The sequence below is a fragment of the Somniosus microcephalus genome, chromosome 1 (genome assembly GCF_052327205.1).
Source record: "Somniosus microcephalus isolate GS21.2 chromosome 1, FLI_Smic_1.0, whole genome shotgun sequence".
Classification (NCBI taxonomy): Eukaryota; Metazoa; Chordata; class Chondrichthyes; order Squaliformes; family Somniosidae; genus Somniosus; species Somniosus microcephalus.
In genome coordinates, this window is record NC_140987.1 from 446,569,160 (window position 1) to 446,593,467 (window position 24,308).

General features: G+C 45.4%; 1 protein-coding gene across 5 annotated transcripts in view; it reads right to left on the reverse strand.

Moving 5' to 3' along the window:
• aff2 (AF4/FMR2 family, member 2) overlaps positions 1 to 24,308 on the reverse strand; it is a 648,034-nt gene that overhangs the window by 447,822 nt on the left and 175,904 nt on the right. For 4 of the 5 annotated variants that reach the window (XM_086001958.1, XM_086001950.1, XM_086001941.1 and 1 more), the window contains 2 exons: positions 20,521 to 20,641; positions 17,291 to 18,247 (listed from right to left, as the gene is read on the reverse strand). In XM_086001958.1, the coding sequence (XP_085858084.1) occupies positions 17,291 to 18,247; positions 20,521 to 20,641 (1,078 nt within the window). The remainder of the gene's footprint in view (positions 1 to 17,290; positions 18,248 to 20,520; positions 20,642 to 24,308) is intronic. The other variant, XM_086001966.1, reaches the window with a different exon arrangement.

A 24,308-nucleotide genomic window follows, 5' to 3' on the forward strand; every position in this document is an offset into this window, starting at 1 on the left:
TGAGTTATACTCGCGCTGTTGCACTGACGTGCAACCAAAACCATTTTGTGTCAGTGCAAAAGCAGCAGTATAACTGCGGCCTCTATTCCCAAGTTTTACTCAACTTCGTAGAAGCCCATCGTGCCATTACCAGCTCTTTGAAAGAGCTGTCGAATTAGCCCCACTCCATCCAACTCTCTCCCCCCACCAACCCCAATCATAAATCATAGGCCTGCAAAGTTTCTCCTTTTCAAGCATTTATCCAAATCCATTTTGAAAGTTATTATTGAATCTGCTTCCACCGCCCTTTCAAGCAGTGCATTGCAGAACACGACAACTCGCTGCGTGAACAAAATTCTCCTCATCTTCTCTCTGGTTTCTTTTGCCAATTATCTTAAAAGGGAGCCAGACAAGCCCCTGAGAGAGGAGAGGGTGTTTCAAGTTCTAAAGATTAAGTTGTGGGGTAGCTGGAAACAGTGATACTCATGAATTAATGCAGTCCCCTGGAGCTTTGCTTGATCATCTTCAGGAATCAGGGAGGAATTTCCCAGTGTTTTTCCTAAATTGACCACAGATTTTTTCCCTCTGGCTTATTTGCTTCGCCCAGCAGATTGCGTAACGAGGGGTTGATGATGTGCATGGCTCCGCCATGTCTGGATGGATGGCCTGATGGATCAGATGACCTTCTCCTGTCCCTTTTGTATGTACGTACGCAAGAGGGGGGGAGAACATGGCAGCTACAGCAAATAAAGCAAGCCCCCTACCTCCCGACCACTCACGCCTATGGTCTCAACATATATGTATATTACCGAAATAAGGAACAAAAACAAAACAAGGATAGTATTTCAACAACTTGTATTTATATAGCGCCTTTAATGTAGTAAAACGTCCCAAGGCACTTCACAGGAGTATTATAAGACAAAAAATTTGACACTGAGCCACATAAGGATAAATTAGGGCAGGTCAAAAGCTTGGTCAAAGAGGTAGGTTTTAAGGAGCGTCTTAAAGGAGGAGGGAGGGGTAGAGAGGCGGAGAGATTTAGGCAGGGAATTCCAGAGCTTAGGGCCTAGGCAGCTGAAGGCACGGCCACCAATGGTTGAGCAATTATAATCAGGGATGCTCAGGAGGGCAGAATTAGAGGAGCGCAGATACCTTGGCGGGGGGGGGGGGAAGCTGGAGGAGATTACAGAGATAGGGAGGGGCGAGGCCATGGAGGGATTTGAAAACAAGGATGAGAATTTTCAAATCGAGGTGTTGCTTAACCGGGAGCCAATGTAGGTCAGCGAGCACAGGGGGTGATGATACCAGGGCTTAGACGGTTAAACATGTCTTGTATTCCCTTCAGTATAGGAGATTGAGGGGTGACCTGATCGATATTTTTAAAATGTTGAAAAGGATTCAATAGGGTGGAGAAACTATTTCCTCTGGTGGGGAAATCAAGAGCGAGGGACACGATCTTAAAATCAGAATTAGGCCATTCAAGAGCAAAATTAGGAAGCACCTTTTCACACAAAGGGTAGTGGAAACCTGGAACTCTCTCCACAAAAAGGCTGTGGGCGCTGGGGGACAATTGGAGCTTTCAAGATTAAGATCGATAGATTTTCGTAGGGCAAGGGTACCAAGGGATACGGAGCAAAGGCGGGAAGGTGGAGTCGAGGGACAGATCAGCCATTTTGAATGGTGGAGTAGGCTCGAGGAGCTGAATGGCCCACTCCTGTTCCTACTGCCCCTTCCTATGTTCCTAAGTTGGTGCCACATCTTTGAAAAGTAATGATGGACAAGGTGTGGCTCCTGGAAAGTGAGGTAAGAAATTGAGCATAGGTGAGGAAGGGGGTGGAAACCATTTTAATTCACCACCACAAATCCATATGTCCAACCAGCCAACCTGTATAGCACCGAGAGTCGGGCATTTTGAAAATTTGGAGCAAATGGACGTCGGAGGCCAACAAGAAATGGTCTTTTCTGGTCTTGTGCATTCTTATATTTCTCTGAACAGAAGTGTTCAGTGTTTTATTTTGAATTATCTGCGTGTCTGATGTGTTTATAAGGGACAGGGTGCCTCCAAAAAGCAAAGCCTGATTTTGGCCGTGTCAGACAGTGAGGAGAATGGAAATGCCCACCAGTGCAGTCGAGGGTGTTCTCGGATTGTGACAAATTGGGCAGGATTGCCTCACCCCACAGGGCAATATGGGACCAGGTTTCCTTTCAGTGACAGCAACAGGCAATTTAATTATTTCATCTCCTGGTGGCAGCGCAGTCGGGCGTCTGGGGAAGAAGCCCATGAACTGCTTTGTGTTCAGCAATCCCGCTGCTGCATTTAACGTGGGGATAGGTCCGAATGCTCAGATACCAGGGCTACTATCAGCCAATCGCAGCTAGTCAGTTCAAAGCACTGGGTTAGTTGGATATAACTGTTTGTGTTTGTCTTACCCCTCCCCCCACCCCGAGGAAGGAAGGAATAAAAGAGAGAACATTCATTTTTATAGCAGCTATTCCACTTTCTCAATACATCCCAAAACTTTTCACGTCCAATGAATGACTTTGTAAGTGCGGTCCCTATTACATCAGCAAATGTGACAGCCATTGTATGTACACAGCAGGATCCCGCAAACGGCAGTGAGGGAAACGACCAGTCCAATTCTTTGATTGAGGGACAAATGCTGGTCAGGATACTGGGAGAATTCCAGTTGAGGTGCGGATCAGCCTTGAACTAATAGAATGGTGGAGCAGATCCAAGGGGCTGAATGGCCAACTCCTGTTCCTACGACATGCAAAACTGAGACCCCCTCTGCTTAGCTAAGTGGACATAAAAGATTCCACAGCAATAAATCAAATCAGGATGCCTCCTGAGGGCAGATATTCCTGGGTAGGCGCTGTTTGGGGACACAGTAAGTGCCGCGCACCAGAAGTGTGCTGTGCTCGGGAAGCACCGGGCTATGGAGTCTCCTTGTGCCCTAACTCGCACCAAGTTTTGCTCACCCATCAACCCCTGTGCTCGCTGACCTACATTGGCTCTCGGTCCGGTAACGCTTCAAATTTAAAATTCTCATCCTTGTTGTCAAATCCCTCCTTGGCCTCACCCCCTCCCTATCTCTGTACCCTCCTCCAGCCCTACAACCCTCCGAGAACTCTGCGCTCCTCCAATTTTGGCCTCGTGCGTATCCCCGACTTTTTCGCCCCACCATTAGCAACCGTGCCTTCAGCTGCCTTGGCCCTAAACTCTAGGGGAGAGAAATTCAGTATCGCCCCGTTTGGGGCGCAATTATCGGTCGGGCGCAACGTTTAGCGCCTGGCGCTAATTATCGCCTCCGACGGCAAACTTGGCTTCTATCGCCCCTGGAGGTGATTGGAGCACTAAATCAGGCGTTACACACCTGTCTTAAGGTGCTAACGCCGAGGATTGAGGCGCTACCTCAGAGCGCTGACGAAGCTCATGTGATGTCAGTCAGCAATGGAACACAGACACAATGGCGCCAGCCAGTTCTTAAAGGGGAGGGTCGATCTTACTCTCCATCCACATCCTGCTCATTGCAGCCTTGAATCTCGACCTGGAGAGACCTGTACATCAATTCTGCTGGAAAGAACAATGGAGAGACCCAGGGAAAGAGCTCAGAGTGCAGCCCCCACAGTCTCTTCTAAATCGATACAAGGAAGGGCAAATCAAAATGAACCTGCAAAGTGCTGCTCAGTACCCAAAACTCCTTCACACAGCGTTGAATCTCTCCAGAGGTCTCTCTCTCTCTCTCTCAGAATGCGTGGTGCAAAAATGTCGCCGACAAAAAAAGGCAGGAAGCGGTCGCCTTTAAATAGCGTTCCCCCGTCTTTTCCCGACTGCAAAACGCTCCCCTCAACCTGTCGTTGCTAGCGGCAGGCTGTAAGGCAGGGGGCGCCACTCAATATCCGGTCCGGGGCGCTACCGGGGCATTGCGCACTCGACTGATGTCACGATCTGCGGGCGCAGGAGATCGTGACGGTAGTGTTTAGTGCCGTCGCAAAATGTCTGGTCAATTTCGCGAGCGCCGCAAACATCGCCGCGCCCGGGCGCTAGTTGCTTTGCGCCCCATTAGCGTTTTTCCCCTACATTCCCTCCCCAAACCTCGCCACCTCTCTCCCCTCCTTTACGACACTCCTTAAAACCTTCCTCTTTGGTCAAGCTTTTGGTCACCTGACCTAATATCTCCTTATGTGGCTTGGTGTCAAATTTTTTTGCTTGATAACGCGCCTGTGAAGCGCCTTGGGGTGTTTTACTATTTTAATGGCGCTGTATAAATACAAGGGGCAGGATTTTCATTGGGCCGTGGAGGCGGGATTGGAGGCGTGTGGGGGCTTAAAATCCCGAAATCGGGGGGCATGAACCCATCCCGCCCCCAACCCGCCTCCATGCCAGTTTCAAAGGAGGCGGGTACCCGCCCCGCACTGGGACCCGCCTCCCCGAGGCAGGAAGGGGATTAGTGCCAATTAACTACCTGTTAACAGGTAGTTAACAGGCAGTTTTTAGCCTAATCCCTATTTTCATTGGTGAAATGTGGGATTCCCGATGGCTCCAAACTACGCCAAGTTAGCGAGGCGGGCCGTCGGGATGAAGGGCTTGGAGGGGTCAAGATGTCCGGTGTTCAGGTGAGTGATGGGTGCATGAGTGCAGAGGTAAGTGTGTTTGGTGTGTGTAAAGTATTTAAAGAAGTTTTACTTACCTTTACAGCCTTCCTTCCTTCAGGTCTCAGGAGTCCCTCATCTCACCGGTACAGAAAGCAGAATGGCCGCCAGCTGTCAAAAATTGCAGCATTCAGCTTTCTGTTCCGGGGAGATCTCTAAATCATCCTGAGAGGAAGGAATTAACCTGGAGTACAGATTGTCAGTGTTTGATAGCTTCAAACAACTGTGAAACGCTGATATTTCATCCGTCAATCTGTGACGTCACCTGTTGCCAGGTGACCCTTAATTGGCCTGCTGAGCCCGCTGGGCGGGCTCAACAAGGTTAATCAAGTCAAAATCGCGTGGGTTGGCTAGAACTCGATGGAGGCGGGACTACAACCCCAAAGGTTGTAGTCCCGCCTCCTACCCGCCTCCTCAATGAAAATCCAGCCCACGGTGTTGTTGGTGTTCCTGATAATATTGGGAAGGGCAGAGCTCTGATGCTGGTGGAGACATTCTATTTAGTGCAGGAACAGTGGTATGGCTGGGTGGAGTGCCACACACCTCAGCGAGAGGAGGACTTGACAAACAGTATGTCGCTCCCTCCAGTAGGCCTCCTTCCAGCTGGCTGGCAAAGTTCGAGTCTGTCACTGCCTATCCTTCTCGCACAAAGGAGAATTCATGTTGCGGGGGGGGAAGAGGAAGGGAAGCACAGTGGAAGAAAACCAACAACAACTTGTATTTATATAGCGCCTTTAACTTAGTAAAACGTCCCAAGGCGCTGCACAGGAGTATTGCAAGACAAAAAAAATTTGACACCGATCCACGTAAGGATATATTAGGGCAGGTGACCAAAAGCTTGGTCAAAGAGGTAGGTTTTAAGGAGCGTCTTAAAGGAGGAGAGAGAGGTGGAAGAAAACCAGGAAATAAAATAACACTTTAAACATAAACAAAAGCTTTATAAAGTTATCATTTAAAAAATAAACTTGGTTGAAATATAATGACTTACTGTTCAATGACATGCAATTCAATTTTATTTTATTTGTCATATATGCAGCAGACGTGTGTACTGCACAATGAAATGTTGATTTTTATGAGTCCTCCCAACATTGGAATAAATATGGCATAACAATGATAAAAATACTAATAGAAATACAGTAATAATAAATAAAACAACAGTAATAAATAATAATAAATTAATCGTTCATGAGTCTTATGGCCTGGGGGTAGAAGCTGTTTCGAAACCTGTTGGTACGAGACCGTATGCTTCGGTATCTCTTACCGGACGGGAGCAGGACGAAGAGGTTGTGGCTGGGGTGGCTCGCGTCTTTGATGATTCTCAGGGCCTTCCCCCGGCACCTCTCGGGGTAGATATCCTGCACAGCAGGTAGTTTAATTCCTATAGTATGCTTTGATTTAACAAGTCAAGAAGGCAGTTGGGACTTTTGAATTCTTTCTGAGACGGGTATAGATCACCAATTAAGTCCACATGGTTTAACATACCAGTTCCACTGTTCTGAGCACTAGTTACCATGTCGTAATAAGTAAATGCATAGGCAATTGGACTTCCATCTAGCCGGGTATTTCAGCCTGCCTTGTAAATGGAGACACACATCACATCACAGAGCCTCATCAATGCAAGGCAACATGACGTTTTAATGTAAACAGGGCAGATCTGATTTCACCGAGTCCTTGTGTGCTCTTACTGGTTTAGTCACCACTCGCGCAGTATCTTGGTACAGCACAGTCTGTACCTGTACAGTTTATTTTTTGGCAGTCACATTAGTAACTTGTAAGCCCGCCAGTCTGACTCTGTTCCCAGTAAAAATGTTCCTGTCAATGACTCGACAGCACTGACTGAGAAGACCTTCGCTGAGAGTGTGCTCTGATTTGTTTGCAATTCTTGTTGTCACTGAAAGTGAGACATCAATCGCATGCCAAGCTTAACAATACCTGAAAGTGCCAGTACTGTGTGAATATTTATTTAACCTACATTGGGAGATGGGGGTCCTATCCATAATCTTGCCCCTTTTTTTATAATCTTCACTTTATTTTAGTTTTCATTTTCAATTAATTCCGGTTTTTTTAATGGCAGGCCAGCTGAATGTATCAGCCAAGAAACATTCAAGGGTCATCCAAGGTCACGCACAAGGAAGCCTGTACCGTGCTCGGGAGGAACAGCTGAGTCTGGACCGATGGTTCTCAAAGCTCTCCACCACTGGGCACTTGCCCTCCTGTGCCCAATATCACGGGACTTGGTCAAGTGAGCTATGTAACTATGGAGGAAGGGGGACACATTCCACGTCTGGGTCTGTTGTAGACTCATTGATAAGAGATTGATCGCTGTGATTGGTCAACAACTCCATTAATGTTGTATCGTGCGACTACCAGAAGGTGACCTGGACGGACCTTGGTCTTTTCTCGTCTAGCAAAAAAAATTCCTGTGAAATTCACCTATTTAATTAGTCAGTGTATCACACATCAGGAAAAGGGGGAAGACAGGTTTACGTGGATTCAAAGCGGCAGAATTTCATAAATAAAGGGTATGTTTAAAAATATCGGCCAGTTTTAGTCAGCTGGATGTTCCACACGTGCAGAAATCCAACACCATGTTTAGGAATCCCCAAGCTAAGCGACTGAGAAATGTACACAGGAAGAGTTTCTGTTTGCCTGATATGGAATGTGTCCCCCTTCCTCCATAGTTACATAGCTCACTTGACCAAGTCCCGCGATATTGGGCACAGGAGGGCAAGTGCCAGGGCCGAGGGATCACCAGTTTGTGCACTGTTTGTTACTCCTGGAGTTTAATCAGATAAAATTGCATACCCAACCAGCACAATCAGCCTTGGTAACCGCTCTTGCTGTTGTCCAGCCAGGACCAATCTCCCGGTGGGGCACTGGCTTGTAGGTTTATCAGAGCCAAGTGGGTAGAATGACAAATCCCTAGCGACAGGTCTGGCCCTCCTCAGATCGTACCAATGGGCAAGACTGGCCGAGTAACAGTATCCTAGATTACTGCCAGAATATAACCATAAATATATAAAGAAAGAGGAAAGAAGGAACTTGCATTTCTATAGCGCCTTTCATGACCTCAGGACATCCCAAAGCGCTTTACAGCCAATGAAGTACTTTTGAAGTGTAGTCACTGTTGTAATGTAGGAAACAACAATGCGATAATGACCAGATAATCTGTTTCTTTTAAATGTAATTTAATTGTTGACATTATTTAATAACATATGTATGCTAATTTGTTATTAAATGACATCCAAAACGCTATATTCTTGATTTGTAGTCATTTCAAAGTCAATGAGTATTGTACTCTGAAAGCCTCTATCATGTATACTTATCAGATTAATATTCCTCTTCTGTATACTGTGGAGTTCCCATAGCTGATTTTTACCAGGAACATTATAGAGTCTCCAGATCCTCTCCCCTACTGCGAGACCATGTTGAAGAGGGGCCCTCTCCTCTTTCTTTAAGTGAGTGCACGTTTAGCTCCAACTAGGAACCCCCTTGTGACCACCCTCATATACCACTTACTTAAAAATAAAATCCATAAATTAAAACCTGCCAGTTTTTTGTGCAGCCTTCGCCTTTCTGTTGACGTGCAAGAAACAGGAATCCCAAAGTGACCAAAATATTCTTCCTTGCTTCCTTTGTCAATAGGCAATCTAGCTTTCATTCGCCCGGTGTTTATTTGCAATTCAAGAATTAATATTGACAAAATGTACCGAGGCGTGAAAAACTTTCGGCAGCATATTTTGTCCCGAAGTTAAAATAAACAGTAACATCTGCAGTGCAAACTGGTAAACGCTGTATATAATAATAAACCTTTTTTTTCTTCTAACTAAACACCATCTGCAATCATGTGCGAGTCTTCAGTGGATATAAATAGTCCTTTGTGCCATTTCCTCAGAAGCTACACTCAGAACACACCAGCCTCTCTGTAAGTGCCCCTTTCCCTCACAGTTATGAGCCGAGCTGTACGATCATTTGCATATTTTACACCCTATTAACACAATCGCTCAGCAAGTGAATCCTCGGGGACTAATAACTACACATTGTTTCCCTTCACTTCCTAAACTGTTATGTATTTTTAAAAGCACTATACACAGATTGTAGATATTAATCTACCAATAAACTACACTCTCGTTTCATAGACTAAACTGTGTGTTGCTTTTACCAACAGCAGGAAACTAGTTGACACATTATCCCCTTTCTCAAGCTGTCTGTCAGAACCTGCACTGTTTTCTGAACCACTGATTGCAATATTGAGAGCGTGTTCTCCTCTCCTTGTGCATGAACATCAATAAAGGTTAAGCAACTTAGAAGAAAGAAAGAACTTGCATTCATATAGCGCCTTTCATGACCTCAGGATGTCCCAAAGCGCTTTACAGCCAATTAAGTACTTTTGAAGTGTAGTCACTGTTGTAAGGTATGGCACGCACAGCAAGCTCCCACCAACAGCAATGCGATAATGACCAGTTAATCTGTTTTTCGTGATGTTGGTTGAGGGATAAATATTGGCCCAGGACAACGGGAATAACTCCCCTGTGCTTGTTCGAAATAGTGCCGCGGGATCTTTTACGTCCACCTGAGAAAGCAGACTTAAACATCTCATCTGAAAGACGGCACCTCCGACAGTGCGGCACTCCCTCAGTACTGCACTCGGAGCGTCAGCCTAGATTTTTGTGCTCAAGTCTCTTGGAGTGGGACTTGAACCCACAACCTTCTGACTCAGAGATGAGAGAGCTACCCACTGGGCCACGACTGAAACCTCGAACAGCCTTCGGGCCTCCCCCTTATTAATCTGACCTCAAACCAAAGAATTTAAAACTGTTTCTTTAAGACTCTTTTTCTCAACGGGCTTCTGAGTTTCGAGTGTCTGAAAATAATGATCCAAGTTGTTGGATTACCTGCCAGATCCCAGTCCAACAGGCTAGATTATTTAGTATTCTTGACCTGCAGTAACACGGGATTTTGACAAGTTTTGTTTTTAACCAAACAAAGTAATAAAACAAATGTGCAAAAAACAACAGCCGAACACGATTTTTTCACCTTAACCTAATTTTGAAATGCCACAGTTTTTTTTTATAACCGACACCCAAGGGGACATTTCATTGTCAACATGACATGGCACGAGGAAAGGGGAGAAATGGAGAAGTGGTAAATATTAATAGTTTGCTCACCAGCACGATCTGCCACCAGCTGTTTGCGAGCGTGTGCTGCTGTGGTGTGTGTGGCAGTTGCCCAGTTTGGAAACAGCCTCTGCTTTCACAACTAGGGGTGCTCTATTGCTCCCCTTTCCTGCAGTTCTGGGTAAGGCCACTAAGGGACCCAGTTTTCTGTTTCTAAGAGGTAGAAATGCGTCTTTAAGTCGGGGGACCTCCTCGTAGGACTGCTCCTAGGCCTGGCCAAGGTGGCCATTGACGGGTCCAGGCAGCGGGCCATCGAGGCGGGGGTCGTTCGGCCCGACTGCCTGCCTCTCTTCCGCGGTTACGTTCGTGCCCGGGTGCCCCTGGAGATGGGAGCGCGCGGTGACGCTTGAGGTCTTCCGTGACCGGTGGACGCCAGGGGGACTGGAGTGCTTCATCACCCTGCCCCCCCCAAAACAGAATTATGATTTAATTTGATAAGTTTCCTTTAAATTTTGTTCAAGTTACAGTTTTATTGGTTGTGCCCCTTTAACAAGGGGGTACTTGCTACCTTTTGATTGGTGATGGCACCAGCCATCAATTAAATTTCAACCAATAGGAATTAGAAATGCCTCTTAGGCGGGAGTGCAAAGCAAGGCATATTGAATTGGCCACCTGTTATGCTAACAAATATCGGGTGGGGCTAATTCAATACAGCCCGCTTTGCGCTGTCCTCCCAAGATGAATTTCTAGCCCTAAGTGTGCAATAAAACACCAGAGTGTCTATTAAGACAACTGTGTCAGCCAATGAGATGGAAACTGGCGGCGTGACTTATGGCAGAACTCGCAGCAAACAGTCTACCTTACAGCAACCAAAGTCTATTCAATCAGCAAACAGAGTCTGTTTAAACAGCGCACCACAGCAAACAGTCTACAGAGTCTATTTAAAACGAGTCTCTATGCACTTTTGGTTTTAACCTGACAAAGAAATAAAACAAACGTGCAAAAGTGAAAAACAGCCGAAAACTATTTCTTCCTGTCAACCTAATTTTGACAGAGCTCATGACTGAAACTACAGCAACGTCTCCCGATAAAAGCAGGGTGATTTATCCAGCAAAATGCAGTGAGTGGAGGATGGTTACACAATACAAAAATATGTGTGGAAAACCAATCCCAGTCACTTTCAGCAGTGATTGACGGGGGGGGGGGGGGGGCGGGCGGGAATTACCCAATCATCTCCATTCTGGCCAGGAATAGTGCTGTCACGATGTGCAGGCATAAAACTTTTCACAGAATAAGTGAAAGGGCCATGTGTTATTGTATTGCTTTAAACTGAGAATCATGGCCAAACCTAGTCAAATAGCAGTAACACAGGTACGTTAATAACAGGAGGCGGCCATTCAACCACTCAGGTCTGCTCCGCCATTCAATTAGATCAGGGCTGATCTGCACCTCAACTCCATTTTCCCACCTTTTCTCCATAACCCATAATATGCTTATCTCAACAAAAATCTATCGATCTCAGACTTGAAAGCTCCAATTGCCCCCAGCATCCACAGCTTATTAGGGGACAGAGTTCCACATTTCTACTACCCGTCAGACAGCCCCAACCTCAAAGCCTCACCAACTCAGAGCAAAACACGACTCCTGGCCTCTCCTTATCTCTTGTTAAGGACTTCCGCTGCTACCAACCCCTAGCAAATATGACAACTGACTCTTTTTAACTCATGACCAAGTCAGTAATGACATGTGAACATTCACCAACAGTTCTGATGATACCTGGCCATTTTTGTTTGTAATGGGTGGAGCCCCATTGCTATGGGAGCTGATTGTTATGAGTTTGAGAGCTGCCGGGTCATTCTGCCTCAAGAATAACGCATAGCGGGAACATTCAAGCCTATGAAAATGACGAACAGGAAAATATTATTTGGTCCATCGAGCCTGAAGTATCATGATCAGACACCATTATATGGGAATGGTGGCATTGCGGTTATGTTAATCCGAAGGCCTGGACTACTGATCTGGAGACATGAGCTCAAATCCCACCATGGCAGCTGGGAAATTTAACTTCAGTTAATTAAATAAATCTGTAATAAAAAGCTAGTGTCAGTATTGGTAACCATGTAACTACCAGATTGTTGTAAAAACCCATCTGGTTCACTAATGCCCTTTATGGAAGGAAATCTGCTGCCCTTACCCGGTCTGGCCTATATGCGACTCCAGACCCACAGCCTGTGTGCGTGACTCTTAACTGCCCCTGAAATGGCCTAGCAAGCCACTTAAGGGTTATTAGGGATGGGCAATAAATGCTGGCCTTTCCAGCAACGCCCACATCCCATAAATGAATTAAAAAAGTGCTACACACCAGTCACATAGTGAGAGAGGAAGTATTAAGGGGTTTAGCAGCTTTAAAAGTGGATAAATCCCCAGGCCCGGATGAAATGTATCACAGGCTGTTAAGCAAAGCAAAAGAGGAAATAGCGGAGGCCCTGACCATCATTTTCCAATCCTCTCTGGCTTCATGTGTGGTGCCGGAGGTCTGGAGGACTGCTAATGTGGTACCCTTGTTTAAAAAGGGAGAAAAGGAATAGACCGAGTAATTACAGGCCAGTCAGCCTAACCTCGGTGGTGGGAAAATTAATGGAAAGAATTCTGAAGGACAGGATAAATCTTCATTTAGAAAGACATGGCTTAATCAAGGATAGTCAGCACAGATTTGTTAAGGGAGCTTAAAGTAATTGGTGGAAGGTTTAGAGGGGATTTGAGGGGAAATTTCTTCACCCAGAGGGTTGCGGGGGTCTGAAACTCACTGCCTGAAAGGGTGGTAGAGGCAGGATCCCTAACCACATTTAAAAAGTACTTGGGTGTGCACTTGGGATGCTCTAACCTGCAGGGATCTACAGACCAAGAGCTGGGAAGTGGGATTAGGCTGGATAGCTCTTTGTTGGCCGGTGTGGACATGGTGGGCCGAAATGGCCTCCTTCCGTGCCGTAACTTTCTATGATTCTATGATAGTCATCTAATCTCCAGGGTAAGGCAAAAAAACAGCTGAAAACCCAAGGGGTTTTTAGGGAAAATCATTTTATGAATGGAATATCGAGGGCAGCACGGCCGTGATTTCTTGATATGTACACTGGCAGGCAAGACTTCCCACCAGTTTAAACTGCTTAATCTTTCTATACATCATCCAGCTCAAGTGATGCTTGGCTTGTTAAGTGTTAGCCTTGGCTCAGTGGGTAACACTCTCAGTTCAGGTTGCGGGTTTAAGTCCCACTTCAGAGACTTGATCACAAAATCTAGGCCGACACTCCCGGTGCAGTACTGAGGGCAGTGCTGCACTGTCGGGAGGCACCGTCCTTCAGAGGAGACATTAAGGTGGGGCGTAAAAGATCCTGCGGCCCACTATTTTGAAGAGTATAGGAGTTCTCCCCAGTGGCCTGGGCCAACATTTATCCCTCAACCAACATCACTAAAGATGGATTATCTGCTCGTTTATCTCATCGCTGTTTGTGGGAGCTTGCTGTGCGCAAATTGGCCGCTGTGTTTTCCTACATTAAAACAGTGACTACGCGTCAAAAGTGCTCCATTGGCTGTAAAGCACTTTGAGACGTCCTGAAGTGGTAAAAGGAGCTATTGAAATACGACATACAAAATAGGAGCAGGAATAGGCCACTTGGCCCCTCAAGCCTGCTCCGCCATTCAATAAGATCATGGCTGATCCGATTACTCCACATTCCCGCCTACCCCCGATAACCTTTCACCCCCTTGCTTATCAAGAATCTATCTACCTCTGCCTTTAAAATATTCAAAGACTCCGCTTCCACCGCCCTCGGAGGCAGAGAGTTCCAAAGGCTCACGACCCTCTGTGAGAAAAAATTTCTCCTCATCTCCATCTTAAATGGGCAACCCCTTATTTTTAAACAGTGACCTCTTGTTCTAACCCTAACCCTAACCCTAACCCCACAAGAGGAAATGCAAGTCTGTTCCTTCTAACATGGGGTACAAGTAGTGTAAAAAATGTGAATTTATATTGCTAAATTATTGTTGGTTCATTTTGAACCAATTAATACCAGTTCACATATGAGCAAATATTCCTGTAATCGGTGCCTAAATAATCATAGAATAGTACAGCACAGAAGGAGGCCATTCGGCCCATCGAGTCTGCGCCGGCTCTTTCGAAGAGCAATCCAGTTTGTCCCACTCCCCTGCTCTTTCCCCATATCCCTGCAAATTTTTCTCCTTCAAGTAATTATCCAATTCCCTTTTGAAGGCTACTATTGAATCTGTATCCACCGCCCTATCAGGCAGCGCATTCCAAATCCTAACCACTCGTTGTGTAAAAAGGTTTTTCCTCATCCGACTCTGGTTCTTTTGCCAATCACCTTAAATCTGTGCCCTCTGGTTATCGACCCTCCAGCCCTTAGAAACAGTTTCTCTTTATTTACTCTATCTAAACCCTTCCTGATTTTAAACACCTCGATCAAATCTCCTCTTAGCCTTACAAAAGCAACATTTCCCGGATGCTGGAAATCTGACATAAAAACAGAAATTGCTGGAAATACATAATGATAAATCACTGAATCCACAATGATACTGCCCTACCCAAAATGAATAACAGGAAACGGAAGGAGTTTTGATTCCCTGACAGTGTTGTAAAGTAGGATCACTCCAATAAGCAGCGGTCACACATGTTTCTGTTTACGATGGAGCCATTGATGTTTACAATGCTCGAGAATGTTAAGGCCCATTTCAAAGCGGTGAATTAGAACCAGTAGAATTAGAGTGCCTGACACGCCACGTTATGTAAAGTAAGGCACTAAACGTGAAGTAACTACACAAGTGGGCGGTGTAACTGCCGAGGCAACAGCTCGTCCATCACGAGTTCCAAGTCCTATTTTTTTTGGCTGGAATAAAATTGAGGAGGCTAGCAAGCTGCTACAGACAGTGAAGCATTGTTGGTGCTTCGCTTACACAGAGATATATAGTACTGTACCAGTCAATATGTAAACCACAACACTCAGGGCAACAACAAGGACTCATAACAGTGGAATTAACGTTCGGTCCAAATCGCTGAAACATTTCAAGGAAGAGCACTTCTGCTCTGTAACATGCCTCACGCTGTCATCTATTAATATGAAGAGGTCACTTTATGATCTCTTGTCTCATTCCACGTAATTTTACCCAAGTGACAAAAGCTGTTAAAGAAGCATTAAGATTCTTCACAAGGTTTTTTTTTGGACCGGGATTTCCTGCATGCAATTGGCTTTGAAGGATCGGGGCATTATAACAAAGTGTAACAGCTGACAATTTAGCAGGAGGAGCTGGTTTGTTTCCATCTAGTGCTTCGCACTCTCGGTGTTGTCTGCCAGCGGGAGCCTGATTCAGGGATGCTTGTAACCTGCTAACTGCAATCATCTGGAAGCTGCTCTCTTGTCAAAGAAAGAGCAAAGAAAGGACATGCATTTCTATAGCGCCTTTCACAACCTCGGGACGTCCCAAGGTGCTTTACAGCCAATGAAGTGCTTTTTGAAGAGTAGTCACTGCAGTGGAGCATGTGTTCTAAAAATAATTTCTAAAAAGATATTTGATAAAATAAAAAGATGAACATGCTCGATATTGTTGTCTGCACCAACATTGCTGCTTTTGACTTGGAAAAGTTAGAAAACTACCAACGGAAGAAAGGAATTGCATTTATAAACTACCTTTCACATCCTCAGGATTTCCCAGTATTTCACTGTCAATGGTTCCTTTTAAGTGTACTCATTGTTACCTGCTGTGATTTCCAGCAAAAAAAAAATGTTTTTTGTCTGGTTTTTTGTTTTTCATACAGACCCCAGCATCTGCAATATTTGACCCCTTGTGACCCCACCTCATTGTTCTTTGATGTAATGTTTTCCTGACTGACCTGTTTGGACACCATTCACACCTTTGATTGCTGTGATTATCTCTCTGCCGATGTGTGATAAAGGGCAGTTAGAAAGATTACCTGTAAACATCTGACATGATTCTCTGACTATATAAGCTGTGTCTTTATGCATCTCTCCACTTCACCTGATGAAGGAGCAGTGCTCCGAAAGCTTGTGATTTCAAATAAAGCTGTTGGACTATAACCTGGTGTTGTGCGACTTCTTATAATTTTTGTTAGGTAAGGATATCAAGGGATATGGAGCAAAGGCAGGACAATGGAGTTGGAAAACAAAGAAAGACTTGCATTTATATAGTACCTTTCACGACCTCAGGACGTCCCAAAACACTTTACAGCCAACAAAGTACTTTTGGAGTGTATTCACTGTTGTAATGTAGGAAATGCGGCAGCCAATTTGCACACAGCAAGCTCCCACAAACAGTAATATGATAATGACCAGATAATCTGCTTTTCGTGATGTTGATTGTGTGATAAATATTGGCCAGGACACTGGGGAGAATTCCCCTGCTCTTCTCCGAAATAGTGCCACGGGATCTTTTACATCCACCCGAGAGAGCAGACAGGGCCTCAGTTTAATGTCTTATCTGAAAGACGGCCCCTCCGACAGTGCAGCACTCCCTCAGCACTGCACTGGAGTGTCAGCCTGGATTTTTGTGCTCAAGTCTCTGGAGTAGGACTTGAACCCACAACCTTTTGACTCAGAGACAAAGGCGCTACCCACTGAGCCACGGCAGGTGCAGATCGGCCATGATCTAATTGAATGGCGGAGCAGGCCTGAGGGGCTGAATGGCCTCCTCCTGTTCCTATGGCATCAGCACAAGCATGCAAGTTTCATAGACTTTGGTACAAATGATTTTTCAACAGTTCCAAACCGAGTTACGATTAATCTCTGAGCTTTCAAGTAAACTCGAATGATACAAAATCTATTTTGGGTCCATTAAGCACAACTCCACATTCAGCTTTATAATCCTTGGCTGTAACCATTTCAGATATAGCATGATTGACTTCTGACATCAAATATGTTTCCATGCATCTATACACAGCATATAACTCAGGCCTCACTGTATCACAGTATAATCTGCCGCTCTAAAAGAAACCATAATGTGGGGCTCGAGGAACAGAACCTCATCTTTCAATTAGGCACTTTACAGCCTTCTGGACTCAACATCAAGTTCAACAATTTCAGACCATAACCTCGGCCCCTATGTTTTCACATGGTAGCTGTTGATGATTCTGCTATTCCCATTTACACCTCTTCTAGACCCATCTTTTGTTTCTTTACTTATCCCATTCCCATCTCCTTTTGCTTTGTACAATCATCCCTTTTGTCATTTAATCTCTCCTGCCTTCCACCCTATCACAGACCGTCCCTTTTGTTCTTTCCTCCCTTCACCCCCTCGCCCTGCCCCCGCACCTGCTTAAAAACCTGTTACATCTCTAACCGTTTCCAGTTCTGACGAATGGTCATCAGCCTGAAACGTTAACTTTGCTTCTCTTTCCACACCTGCTGAGCATTTCCAGCATTTTCTGTTTCTATTTCATCATGTGGGGCTAAGGTTCTGCTTTCACCTGCACGGCTTATTTTCTTAGATTTGAAAATATTGAGGCATCCACTTACCTCGCCAGGTTGAGGGATTGTCAGCTTTGGCAACTTGCACTTAGCACTTGCTGTGCTAGGCTTTCCGTCCAGGAGGCTTCCAAAAGACTGGCTGCTGAAAGCATCCTCGATTTCCATTAGTGGCTTCAGCTCAGGCGACTCGATAGGGGCTTGGTCTTGCCCGTCCATGGGTCTCACGTAAGCCGTGGGCTTCTGTTGCACCATGCTTGACTTGGAATGAAGTCCTGGAGGGAAGTTCTGAGCGGAGAGCGCACCGCTACCAGGTATCAGGGATGTCGAAGGGGCCGGGGAGCCGCAAGCATGAGAAGCAACGTCACTGTCAACAGGTGACCTTACGTGGCAGCTGTCTTTATAGGAATGATCTCCACTAGCGGGCTTGGAGTGGCTGTGTCTTTTGGAACGTGAAGTAGTATTGGGGCTGGATGACAGCGACTTAGCGCATTCGTCCACGCCAGCCTGGTGATCGCCTTTGTGCAGGTCAGTCTGATTGCTATATAGGTCGTTGTACCTGTCCTGGGCTTGCTCGTGTGCGGCAGGATGCTTTCCTCGGCTCTGCTGATTGCTAAGCTGGCTATTAGATTGCACACTGTATCCACTCCCAGAGCCATGACCACTGCGAGGCCAGTCCACCCGAGATTTCTTGCTGCTCTGGTGTCCGTGTAACAAGGTCGAACTCAGCGACAAAGAGGAAGAAGGTGGGGGCATGCACGACGAAGAATGACTGCTGCTTTGGTGGGACGGCGCCATTTTGGTTCTCGGCTCAGTGAAGAAACTCTGCTCCATTTTCTCGACAGGAGTCTGTGGAATCAAAGACTTGGGGATCCCCACAAGATGACTCTGGTTCGAGCGGTTCGTTAACAGATCCTTCATTTCGTCATAGTTCCCTAACGTACTCTGTACACGGTTGGAAAGAGCATCACCCTTGCTGGTCTGAAAGAAATTAGACGGCATACAAAACTAAACAATAATTATTTTAAAAGCACAAAGAGAAATCCTTGTATTACATTGGATCCTGGCACAGCTATCCTGACCAGGAATCATTTCTTCATCACACGACTTCAAGCGAGTTTGCTTGTTTTTTTTTGCATATTTTGCAATGGTTACGGAATTGAATGAATAATCCAAAAATCTATAAATCTGATCATTTGTGAGGTATGGGGTGGTCATAAAATCCCAATGGGTTCACCAATGCCCATCAGGGAAGGGGGAATGATGCCACCCCTGCCCGTTCTGGCGCACACGTGACTCCAGTTCCGCAGGGCGCCGTTGACTCTTCATGCCCTGTGAAGTGACCAAACAAGCCACTCAGCCAGTAAAACAAACCGCTACGTTGGAGAAGGACCCCCCTCTACCGTGGATGGGCGGTAAATAAAGCACAGCAGGCATCGCCCGCAGCCTGAGACCAAATAAAAAAGTGAATTTGCGATTGGCCAACTCGCTGTTAGAAACAGACTATCCTGGGCTAGGCATCCCATTTCTGCCATGTTACTGATAATGCCAGAGGATGTCAACCCAATCCTTCGAAGGTCATTCATTTAGCCCTCTGGATAGTTGCCAAAAGCAAAATTCCCTTTGAAGATTGCTTACTAAAAAGGCAGCAGAATAAACGCCCAGTGAACCAGCCTTTGATTTTTTATTTCCTCTACCTCTTTTAAGTGTGGGAATAATACCGCTAAGGCTTGGGAGACGGGGGTTAAACATTAAACGCTTTCTTTGGCTGCATAAATTGTACTTGTTGGAAAGAAACATAAATTGTACTTGTTGGAAAGAAACAACTTAAAATAAATTTGTAAATGTGTGTATTTATCGGCTCTGAGACGTATGGTATCACTGTTGTATTGCAATCAATAAAGTGCCATTTTTACTACTTTCTTTCTATTGATCAAAAAAGCTCTGAAGATCTGCGCTGCAAATAACACAGGCACATTGTAAAAATTGGTTCGCAGTGCTACTTATCCACTTACAAGGAATACAGCATCTTAGATCTGGATAACAGGGCTAGATAGCATTGAAATCAGAAAAGATTGGTTCGGGCTTTCAGATGATGGACATGTAACTACACTTTGCTTTTAGCAGTTAAACGCCTGCCTTCAGGAAAATTGGACACCTTGTTACACGCACACTAAAGCTACTATTTGGCCTTTTTGGTTGACGACTGGTAGGAGCAGGTAAATAACTACCCTGCACCAGCCAGGCAAGTTGATCTAAATGTAAAAGATGATTTTTTTTATTATTTCTTGTTGCACTTCCAGACCTTCACCTTCCTACGGCAGTAAGAATGCCATTTCCGTCGGTGCAAAGGGGCTCCTTTTTTGTAGCCTCCAATACAAGGGCCAATACATTGGTTCCCTGCAGAACCTTGACACCCCCCCCACACCTCCCATCAGTTTTGAGATGCTTGCTTCTGGCCACAAAGTGTGATAGGCAGATGCTGGGGTAGATCTGCACTCTGGGTGTCCCTGATATTCATTCCACCACCCCCCCTCCTCCCCACCCCACCTCTTCGCTTTGCTACAACTCTCCCCCGCCCTCGAAGGTAGACCTTGCTCATAAGATCTTAACGTCAAAAAATATTGCTTACAACTTCAGACACTGATCAACATTGGCAGCCACATTATCTTTCTCTTGAAGTATCAATATGGGGAGGACAGGCAGGACACTAGCTTTTTTACACACCCACTCCGCAGTTTATCCCTCTCATCTGCAAGTGAAGCCGTTAAATTAGTCGACGCCCTTCTTTAAATACAATTGTTTTCCCTCTGTGCGGCAGCTAGGAAGAAAATATGGCTTGCACCTAAAGAGGCTTGACATGCTTGGACGCCCCGCCCTGACCTGTCTGCTCGTTCATCTACTTCAGAGCTGGGACCATGAGGGTCTCGCTTCCTCGAATCTCCTTTTCCTGGTTCTCGCTCCAATTGAAAAATGTCGCAAATTTGGTCATCAAAAGGGAATTTTATTCGAAGCTGATCTTGTAAAATCATAACTTAGCTAAATTTGGGAACTGTAGATGTGGGAATTGTAAATGGCATTGCCCAAATTTAATAGTAATTACTGCAAATTGATTAATTAATGGCGTGATTCAAAGCAAATCAGAGTTTTAAAATTCTATGACTATAACTTGTCTGTTCTTAATGTGCAAACGTGCTAACAGTAAGAAACAGCCAACCACCTCTAGATATAACACCAAAGTTTAGCTGAATTAACTTTTTAACGCATTTGGACCAGGCTACCTTGTAGGGTTCACTGAATAGATTAAAACTTGAAGCAAACAGATCCTCATCTTGCTGGACTTCCTGGTTCCGTCTTTCCCATTCCTTCCTCCGCAGCGCATTCCGATCCTGTTCGTAGTGACTGCAACAGACATTGGGGAAAGGACATTTAAAGAGACGAATGCTGAGCGGCAGTTAGCCGAGAGCTCTGCAGAGCTGACAGACCAGCGCGACAGATGATAGATCAAATTTTAATGTCTGTCGAGTAACGTGCCAAAGCATCAGGTCCCTCGATGCGCTGAACAACTCATTTCATGGAAGGGGTGGCGGGGGGGCGGGGGGGGAAGAAGGGGAAGGCGCGGTCTGGGGAGGGCCGAGACCATTAAAACCTTGAAGGAAAATACAAAAACAAAGGAGGATGCAGGCTCCAACTTGCAATGGCAATCCTCTGGGGGCATGCAGCAAGGGACACTTCTGTGCATTCAGCCTGCATTGATTTGTTATGAGATTTTGGCATCAGTTAATTAGTGAACAAATGCAAGATGACAATTTAAATAGTAGATTGCACACACTGATGCTATCAGTCGCAAGGAAAAACCCCAACATCTGCTGCCTTCTACACGGCGCAAATAACTAATATTAATATCTGACGCAAAGATGAGGCACTTAGTCTCTGCTGAGGTCAGCTATAGTTGAAAGATCACCAAAGAACTCCGACCAATTTTCCAGCATTGTAAATAGATCTATTGAAGGTTTCACATGGTGGGGTGTAATGGGGAATGAACCGTATTGCTCCGAGGATTAAATACTACAGCAATCCCTCTTTCAGCGTTAAAATGGCAATTATTAATTCGAAACAGTGGCTAATTAAACTTTTGTGGTTGATCATGTCGCCCCTTTGTTCTGTTAGCTGCTGCAATGTTTATACTGATAGAAGCATGTCAACTGTAATCAGCCTTTTAGAGTAATCAAAGGGACTGCGCTTCTGTTTTTCTCCGATGCATCTGTTTGTCCTTCGCGGTACGAGCCGCAACAATGGGCCAGATCTTGCTGGGATGACAACGGCTTGTTAACGACGCACGCCGTTATTAACGTGCAAATCGACCGGCGCGATCAGGGGATGAAGAGATATGCCATGAGTTGCAAATCTCCAGAACTTGCTGGTCGCTTTGCGCCGCTCCGCCATTTGCTTCGCGCAAACGGCCTGCCCGTTATTTTTAACAACTCCCTGCATTTGCACGTTAATTGCCCATGAAACTGGCCGCAGAAGGCTAAGTCTGTGAAACCCTTTTAACGAGGTGATAATTGTTAATGCAATGCCAATCAACCTCTCTGGCCCAGAAAGAGAACAATTTAAACTGCTCAGTCTCATTCCTGCCTGTAGTAAATTGTTGTTAGAGATCTAAAAAAAAATTAAATTTAAATGTTCTACTTTTTTTCTTACTTTTCCTTTCTGTCTTTTTTTCTCTCTCTCTTAATCCGATCTTTCTTTCTCTTTCTGTACCTGATTTGACTCCAATTCACCCGATTTCCTTTTCCGTCGCTCCTCTGCTTCTTTCTCAATCCTTAAATCTCATTGATTAAGGAGATAAACTGTTGGTTCCATCGCTCACTAAGGTCCCAGATGCCCCGTTGCCTTCACTGTACTGTTATCCGCTTGCACTTCCAGCAAGTTAGGGTGCAAAAACAATTGTGAGCTGATGGGTGGTGAGAAAAACCTAACTAATGGCACACGCCGCGAAATGCCCCACTCCAGCAAGATCTGGCCCATCAACTTTTCAAAAGAATGGTGAAGGGAAAGGAAAGGCAGTTAAATGCGCAATAGGGGACAGGTAATAAAAGCAATACGCTCGAAAATACTCTGAGTGATTGACAAAAATCAGTCATTCATGAAAGAAAGACTTATGAAATAATACTGAGTGGCCTGCAGGTGGCGCTGTCCAGGGAGAGTATAAATACTCGGGCACGGGCCCAGCTTGCGCAGGACATTCTTAACAGGAACTAGTGAAGGACACAACTAGACCTCCATGTTGTAAAACAGTTGATTAAAGCTTTGTTTAACGCTTAGACCAAGTGCCTAGTAGTTTCCTTACGTCAGTGATTAGCTGCAAATGAATGCTTAACACGCTCTCGCGGTGTTCCTCTGTCCGCTATCATAACACAAGCATTAACCCATTTAGTTCAAATGGGCTTACGCCCCGCTAAAAATGGCAGACAAAGGGAATGTCTTACGAGTGCATTGAGCATAGATCTGCCAACGGTAATTTAAGAAAAGCCGCCTGCCCGTCTGAGGCATTTTTGAAATAAGTGAAACCACATTTAAGGGATAATGAACATGTAGTGCAATAATTAGTGAGTAATATACCCGAGGATTAGATCGGGCATGTTACAAAGTCAGGTACTTAAAATACTTTCAGGAGTGCGTACAACACTTTGTCACTTCATTGATAAGTGTTGCTGTGTTCACGGTTTACCCAGTTAGAACTCTTTGAAGTAAATGTTTGAAATATGTTTGGCTTTTGACCAATGTTTGTGTCCTTTCTAATAACTGAGTACATAAGTGTATGTTTGATTTCTATTAATTGACTGTATACTGGCAGCTGGTGCTGCAACGGTAGAATTAAAACAACGCGGCATTGAATCCCAATCTTCACTGGTGTCAAATCCCAGTCTCTGCGGTGTCAAATATTGTCTGATAATCGCTCCTGTGAAGCGTCTTGGGACGTTTCACTACGTTAAAGGCGCTATATAAATGCAAGTTGTTGTTGACGGCGATGCTTTCGCAGAGAACCTTTCGTCAAGCCTCGCTGTGAGGCAAGAGACTGAAATAAGAAAGAACGACCAGCAGTTAAACAGCGCCTTTCACCACCTCCGGACAGGGTAAAGCACTTTACATCCACTGAATTACTTTTGAAGTGTCGTCACTGTTGTAATGTAGGAAACGCGGCAACAAATTTGAGCGCAGCAAGTTGTCACAAACAGCAGTGACATACGGGACCAGATCATCTGTTTTTCAGTTAGTTGAGGGATAGATTTTGGCCAGGACACCAGGGGGAGAACTCCCCTGCTCCTTTTCGAAATAGAGCCGCGGGATCTTTCACGTCCACCTGAGAGGGCAGACGGGGGCCTCAGTTTTACCCCTCATCTGAAAGACGGCACAGCTGACAGTGCGGCACTGGGAGTATCAGACTAGATTTTGTGCTCAGGTCTCTAGAGTGGGACTGCGAACCCACGGCCTGGTGACTCAGAGGTGAGAGTGCCACCCATTGAGCCACGACTGACACTTGACATCCTTCTGACATGAATAAATCGCACCCCTGCAGGTCAGTCGGGCAGTGGTGTTGATAGTGTGGTGTCTGTGGTGATATCCACAGTTCAGACCATCCCCTACGCTTCTAACTGATAAAATAATCACTGTAAGTGGGTGAATTAAGAGGGAGAAAATATGGAGCAACAGGAGGGGGGATGGGGTGAAGAGAGTAAATCAAGCAATGAGTAACGGGTACAATGGATTCCAAACCTTGTTCTGCCTTTATAACTAAACTTAGTTCAACTTTTCAGGATTGTTCACAGCAAGATACAAAGTGAAAAGTATCCTCTACTACAGGGATACCAATGTGATAACACTAACAAGGAAAATAAAAGTAAAATGCTGCGGATGCTGGAAATCGGAAATAAAAACGGAACATGTTGGAAGTACCCAGCGGGTCGGGCAGCATCTGTGGAGAGAGAAACAAGAGTTAAAGGGCCAGAAATTCGGGTCCCCACGGGTGAGTACGCGCTGGGTACTCACGCGTAGGCCCAACGAA